The 7,861-nt window shown below is 41.6% G+C and overlaps 1 protein-coding gene across 1 annotated transcript in view; it reads left to right on the top strand.

The window, feature by feature from the left end:
* Positions 1–208: 208 nt before the first annotated feature.
* LOC311240374 (syntaxin-1A-like) overlaps positions 209–7,861 on the top strand; it is a gene marked incomplete at both ends in the record, with an annotated part of 282,585 nt that continues 274,932 nt past the window's right edge. The window contains 1 exon segment of the mRNA XM_084328960.1: positions 209–238. Coding sequence (XP_084185086.1) covers positions 209–238 — 30 coding nt within the window.

The following is a 7,861-nucleotide window of genomic DNA, read 5'->3' as shown; positions in this document are numbered from 1 at the left end:
AATCTCAGACGCGCCTTGGACACCTTGCTCAACAACCCCGCCTCACATTATTCTCACTCTTCTTTCGCTCCCTGGCACCGGAACAATAATACAACAGATTAATAAGAGCAAGATACAACGGTCTCGGCAATTAACCTGTAGGCGGCATTTATTATAACAGGAACAGTGTGTATAACGGAATAACAGAAGTGTTATTCTATAGTGGACCATGAAGGACCGCACGCAAGAACTTCGACACGTAAGTTCTAATTCTCATTATTATTATTATCATCCATCAGTTTTTGACTCATGCTGGGCTCATAATACTATAGCAATCCCACAATAAAACTGATTTCTCGTTCTCACAGTTGAAAAGGCGCAGTGATTGAGCAACAGTTGTTGTGAGACACTGTATTGTTTTCCATCAGCCTAGCGATATTGTTTATTATAAACCACTATCTAATCTACTGTTTTGTGGATATATAACCTCAATACATCAGTAGCAATTAAACTAGTTGTTTGTACAAACACATGTGTGGGTTTGCCCGGCGTCATCGCCATGTCTCTCCGGTCGCGAATTGAATGCTTTATTTTTGTATTGGATGAATAAAAACGTCAGTGGGGAATAGATTATAACGTATATATATTTGTCATAACTGGGATAATGAAAATATCTCACTCATCATACGGTGAAGTGGGTGTGTGACTGGTCTGGAGCCGGGATTCGCGTCTTGCGACCGCGCCTTGGCCATGCAGCCGATTGCGCGTCGGAGACGGGCTCATCCAAAACCTCGAACCTATACCTATCCACTGACCGGTTCTACCTATCCACTGACCGGTTCTACCTATCCACTGACCAGTTCTACCTATCCACTGACCGGTTCTACCTATCCACTGACCAGTTCTACCTATCCACTGACCAGTTTTACCTATCCACTGACCAGTTCTACCTATCCACTGACCAGTTCTACCTATCCACTGACCAGTTCTACCTATCCACTGACCAGTTCTACCTATCCACTGACCGGTTCTACCTATCCACTGACCAGTTCTACCTATCCACTGACCGGTTGTTCTACCTACCCACTGACCGCTTGTTCTACCTATCCACTGAGCAGTTCTACCTATCCACTGACCGCTTGTTCTACATATCCACTGACCGCTTGTTCTACCTATCCACTGACCGCTTGTTCTATACCTATCCACTGACCGGTTGTTCTACCTATCCACTGAGCAGTTCTACCTATCCACTGACCGCTTGTTCTACCTGACCGCTTGTTCTACCTATCCACTGACCGCTTATTCTACCTATCCACTGACCGCTTATTCTACCTATCCACTGACCGCTTATTCTATACCTATCCACTGACCGCTTATTCTACCTATCCACTGAGCGGTGGTTCTACCTCCACTGACCGGTCATTCTACCTATCCACTGACCGCTTGTTCTACCTATCCACTGAGCGGTTGTTCTATACCTATCCACTGACTGCTCATTCTACCTATCCACTGACCGGTGGTTCTACCTATCCACTGAGCGCTTGTTCTACCTATCCACTGACCGGTGGTTCTACCTATCCATTGACCGGTGGTTCTACCTATCCATTGACCAGTTGTTAGTTTTATTACGAATTCACCTTCCGTTACAAAGCGGGGGAGGGGGGCAACCTGCCCACAGAGAAAAAATCCACAGACTGCGTGTGGAGACATTCTGAGTTAGATTTTTTTTTCAGGACAGGTGCGCACCAAACCCAAGGCTGCCCCCCTCCCCCTGGCCTCTACACACACACACACACACACACACACGCACACACACGCACACACACACACGCACACACACACACACACACACACACACACACACACACACACACACACACACACACACACACACCTACACACACACACACACACACACGCACACACACACACACGTGATGTCTCTAGAAAAAAGAAAACGTGATGCTCATTAAAACAAATCGTTATATGCCTAGGATGCTCCATTCTTAAATGTCTTATTGTTTTTTTTTATTGTTTTTTTTAATCCACCTAAAAGCTATATGGGTGACATCTCTGAAATATAGTCGTTGTTGTATTTGGCTGCCGTTTTCATATTAAGGAAACAATTCTAAAAGACTACATCAACACTGCGAGTGATGATATTTTAATTTAATAGATAATAGGGAGGAGTCGTTCAATAATTGCATTCTTCTTTCTGGCCTCTATGTGGATTCTGTTTATCAGAGTGATGGTGTGTGCGTGTGTGTGTGTGTGTGTGTGGGTGTATCGTGTACGTGTGTGTGTCTGTGTGTGCACGCGCGTGTGTGTGTGTGTGTGTGTGTGTGTGTGTGTGTGTGTGTGTGAGAGCATGAGCGTGAGTGTGAGTGAGTGTGCGATAGCGCGTGAGCTTATTTGCCCGAGCTGCTCCGGGTCTCGCAGGAGTGCGGGGCTATTGTCAGACCTGTGTAAGTGGCGATTAAGCCGGAGAGAAGGAGAGAGAAACAATTTACGGCTCCTCAGTTTTCAGCAGAGAATATGTCTATGAATTGGCCCCAGTGGAGACATTTGGCCTCCCCCACATTGTCCCTGCCAACTGTGTGTGTGTGTGCGTGTGTGTGTGTGTGTGTGTCTGTGTGTGTGTGTGTGTGTGTGTCGTAGGCTGATATTAGAACTATTTGAGACTGTCGCACTATCTCCTTATAGAGCTCTGAGGAGAGATGGGGAGGTACACTGTGTGTGTGTGTGTGTGCGTGAGAGAGAGAGAGAAAGGGAGAGTGGGAGAAGAGTGTCTAATTTAAGGGATGCTTTAGCTTTTTTTAAATGCTAACATCCAATTAAATATGTACTTGTGTGGTGAGAGCATAGTTATTTTCACTGTAAGCCTATTCCTACTATATGATGCAGTAGGCTATATGATGCAGTAGGCTATATGATGCAGTATGCTATATGATGCAGTAGGCTATATGATGCTATATGATGCAGTAGGCTATATGATGCTATATGATGCAGTAGGCTATATGATGCTATATGATGCAGTAGGCTATATGATGCAGTAGGCTGTATGAGTGTATGATGCAGTAGGCTATATGATGCAGTAGGCTATATGATGCAGTAGGCTGTATGATGCTATGATGCAGTAGGCTATATGATGCTATATGATGCAGTAGGCTATATGATGCAGTAGGTTATATGATGCAGTAGGTTATATGATGCTGTATGATGCAGTAGGCTATATGATGCTATATGATGCAGTAGGTTATATGATGCAGTAGGTTATATGATGCTGTATGATGCAGTAGACTATATGATGCAGTAGGCTATATGATGCAGTAGGCTATATGATGCAGTAGGCTATATGATGCAGTAGGCTATATGATGCAGTAGGCTGTATGATGCAGTAGGCTATATGATGCTATATGATGCAGTAGGCTATATGATGCAGTAGGCTATATGATGCAGTATGATGCAGTAGGCTATATGATGCTATATGATGCAGTAGGCTATATGATGCAGTAGGCTATATGATGCAGTAGGCTGTATGTTGCAGTATGTTGCAGTAGGCTGTATGTTGCAGTAGGCTGTATGTTGCAGTATGTTGCAGTAGGCTGTATGTTGCAGTAGGCTATATGATGCAGTAGGCTATATGATGCAGTATGTTGCAGTAGGCTATATGATGCAGTAGGCTATATGATGCAGTAGGCTATATGATGCAGTATGATGCAGTAGGCTATATGATGCAGTAGGCTATATGATGCTATATGTTGCAGTAGGCTATATGATGCTATATGATGCAGTAGGCTATATGATGCACTAGGCTATATGATGCAGTAGGCTATATGATGCAGTAGACTATATGATGCAGTAGACCAGTGGTTCTCAAACTGTGGTACGCGTACCACTAGTGGTACTTGGTGGTACTTGAAAACATTTCCAAAAAAGCTAAAAAAAAAAAAAAATTTGCAGTCAGGCCACTGAACTTAGAAGCAGGCCAGGCCAGTGTTTCTGGTTGCGGCAGCGCGATAGTTAGATCATCTAAGTGGGGAACAACCAGGAGATCACTGTGACAGAGAGTAATGCAGTCTAAACAGTCATAAATCTTTAATTCAACTTCAGCCCTGATCATAACCATTTATTTTTAGATTTCTTGTAATGTCAGATAAAAAATGAAATACTCCCACTTTTCTGAAAAGAGTTGGTGTTAAATCTGACATTACAAAAAATCCATAAAAATATGTGTTGCTGCTAATCATTGACACATGCCTAGCCTGTAATAACCCCCCCCAGAAAAATTTACTTTGCATTTGATATATTGTAAATATTTTACTTTTTGTGTGTTTTTTTAACAATAATTTGTAATGCCATCACACAAACTGGCATTTAAAGGGTAAACATTCAAAAATGTATTGAATATGTTTTCTTTATTTTTTTACAATAATTTGTGATGCCCATCACAAACACTGGCATTTAAAGGGTAAAAATTCCTGCACCAGAATGCAGGAAATTAAGTTTTTGTAACCAAATAATTGTGTGTGTGTGTGTGTGTGTGTGTGTGTGTGTGTGTGTGTGTGTGTGTGTGTGTGTGTGTGTGTGTGTGTGTGTGTGTGTGTGTGTGTGTGTGTGTGTGTGTGTGAGAGACAATGACGGACAATTGCTTGCTGTGTGAGAGAGAGAGAGAGAGAGAGAGAGTGAGAGAGAGAGATAGAATTAAGTACATTTGCTGAAATACAGTTGTTCTTAATTTTCTCACTTGCTATGTGAGAATGTTAGTTATTATGTTCTCAATGCCCCTTGCATTGTATGAGTTGTGTGGAAGCGTTTGCTAGTTCTAGTGCTATCCCTTTGTACATTGTGGCTGTGTCTGACAAAAGTTAACAATAAATAATGGTATTAGGAATACATTTGCCTCCTGCGTGAACTGTGCATAGCTGAATAGACTGTAGATATATAGATGTATTTTAACGCCGGTCATATGGTGGTACTTGGAGAGCCAGCTACGTTCTCAGGTGGTACTTGGTGTAAAAAGTTTGAGAACCACTGCAGTAGACTATATGATGCAGTAGGCTATATGATGCTATATGATGCAGTAGGCTATATGATGCAGTAGACTATATGATGCAGTAGGCTATATGATGCTATATGATGCAGTAGGCTATATGATGCAGTAGACTATATGATGCAGTAGGCTATATGATGCAGTAGGCTATATGATGCTATATGATGCAGTAGGCTATATGATGCTATATGATGCAGTAGGCTATATGATGCTATATGATGCAGTAGGCTATATGATGCAGTAGACCATATGATGCAGTAGGCTATATGATGCAGTAGGCTATATGATGCTATATGATGCAGTAGGCTATATGATGCTATATGATGCAGTAGGCTATATGATGCAGTAGGCTATATGATGCTATATGATGCAGTAGGCTATATGATGCAGTAGGATATATGATGCTGTAGGCTATATGATGCAGTAGGCTATATGATGCTATATGATGCAGTAGGCTATATGATGCTATATGATGCAGTAGGCTATATGATGCAGTAGGCTATATGATGCTGTATGATGCAGTAGGCTATATGATGCTATATGATGCAGTAGGCTATATGATGCAGTAGGCTATATGATGCAGTAGGCTATATGATGCTATATGATGCAGTAGGCTATATGATGCAGTAGGCTATATGATGCTATATGATGCAGTAGGCTATATGATGCTATATGATGCAGTAGGCTATATGATGCAGTAGGATATATGATGCTGTAGGCTATATGATGCTATATGATGCAGTAGGCTATATGATGCTATATGATGCAGTAGGCTATATGATGCTATATGATGCAGTAGGCTATATGATGCTATATGATGCAGTAGGCTATATGATGCAGTAGGCTATATGATGCTATATGATGCAGTAGGCTATATGATGCAGTAGGCTATATGATGCTATATGATGCAGTAGGCTATATGATGCTGTATGATGCAGTAGGCTATATGATGCAGTAGGCTATATGATGCAGTAGGCTATATGATGCAGTAGGCTGTATGATGCAGTAGGCTATATGATGCTATATGATGCAGTAGGCTATATGATGCAGTAGGCTATATGATGCAGTATGATGCAGTAGGCTATATGATGCTATATGATGCAGTAGGCTATATGATGCTATATGATGCAGTAGGCTATATGATGCTGTATGATGCAGTAGGCTATATGATGCAGTAGGCTGTATGTTGCAGTAGGCTATATGATGCAGTAGGCTATATGATGCAGTAGGCTGTATGATGCAGTAGGCTATATGATGCAGTAGGCTGTATGTTGCAGTAGGCTATATCGTGTAAAAAGTCTGACTTTGAGCTATTGATTCTGACTGTTGTCTCACACATTTAAGCATGTAATTGTTGCAGTCAGTCCACTCAGCTTTAGGTGAGCTTAAAGTATTGTGATGAAGAAAACGTGAAAAATGTCAATTCATTTAGACCACATAGCATCACATAGAATAGCTGTCTATACAATATTGTCACAAGGAAAGATGAAATTACATACCTGGGTTCCATCCTAGAGGCAAATCTTTTTGGTCTACAAGATACACTATACGACTATATAAGGTACCCATGTACATGTCAAAATACTTCCCAAAGGTCAGTGAATACCACGACCACAACACCAGAGGAAGCTCCACAAATCATGTTAAACCCAGATTTGGCTCAAACAAGGGACTAAACACGCTTAGCAATTATGCCACATCAATGTGGAACACCCTACCCAAAGCTGTAAAGGAATGTGAATCCCTACCCACATTCAAAACCGCTCTTAAAGAGCACCTACGAGAGGCTGCAATTCGAAACTGGCCACCGTAAATGTGCAAACCCCCCCACCCCCACCCGCTCCTAATAGACAGTCTCCTCCCCACCGCATGTATATATTCTCTCCCCACCGTATGTATATTTCTCTCCCACCCACCCACCCCCTCCTAATGTACAGTCCCCTCCCCATCATATGTATATACTCTGTCAGGATCTATGGGTAACAGACAACATATATTTGCATATCGTATATGTCACAAATGTAACAGTACTAAATACCTGTATGTCATGTATGTCCCTATGCCATAAATGTCATGTATGTTGTGTATGTCATAAATGTCACTATGAATTGAAAATGGGGGACCCTGATGTAAACGAGACAAACGTCTTTCTCTGGTCTGCATCCCCTTAACAATTGTGTGTATTGAGCCGTACTGTATTGTACCCATTCTGCAATCTGTTAAATAAAGTTTTCAGTCATTCATGCATTCATGCATGCATTCATTCATTCATTCATTCATTCATGCATTCATTCATTCATTCATTCATTCATTCATTCATTCATTCATTCAGTCTCTACTCTCTAGCTACTATCAAACAATTTAACCAACAAGAAACATTTTGGATTCACTGCCTTGTGGCCTTAAATGACCCTGGTCTGAATGAAGACGTTGAGTAAAAATGTTTCCTATGAAAATGTTTTCTATTCTTTTATATAATGTACCAACAAGAAAACGAGAAACCCTCATATACACTCATTGTCTTGTTTGTTTCTGTTTTTGTTTGTCATGTTGTGATTCTATTGACGTGCTCGTCTATAATTGAGCGATCGATTGATTGATTGATTGTGTTGATGAACTCGTGTGTATAAAGGATGAACCCTTGGCATCTACACTGATGCTGATGAAGACCAGCTTGGTCCAAACATGTTGACTCTTTAACTCGGGGGCGACAGTGGCTCAGGAGGTAGAGCAGTCTTCTGGTAGTCGGAAGGTTCCCGGTTCGATTCCCGCTCCTCCCAGGCAGCGTGTCAAGGTGTCCTTGAGCAAGACATTGGATATATTGGATAT

This window comes from Notolepis coatsorum, assembly GCF_963971535.1.
Source record: "Notolepis coatsorum genome assembly, chromosome: 1".
NCBI classification, from domain to species: Eukaryota; Metazoa; Chordata; class Actinopteri; order Aulopiformes; family Paralepididae; genus Notolepis; species Notolepis coatsorum.
The sequence above is the reverse complement of the archived record's forward strand: the minus strand, read 5'-3'. Positions and strand labels throughout refer to the sequence as shown.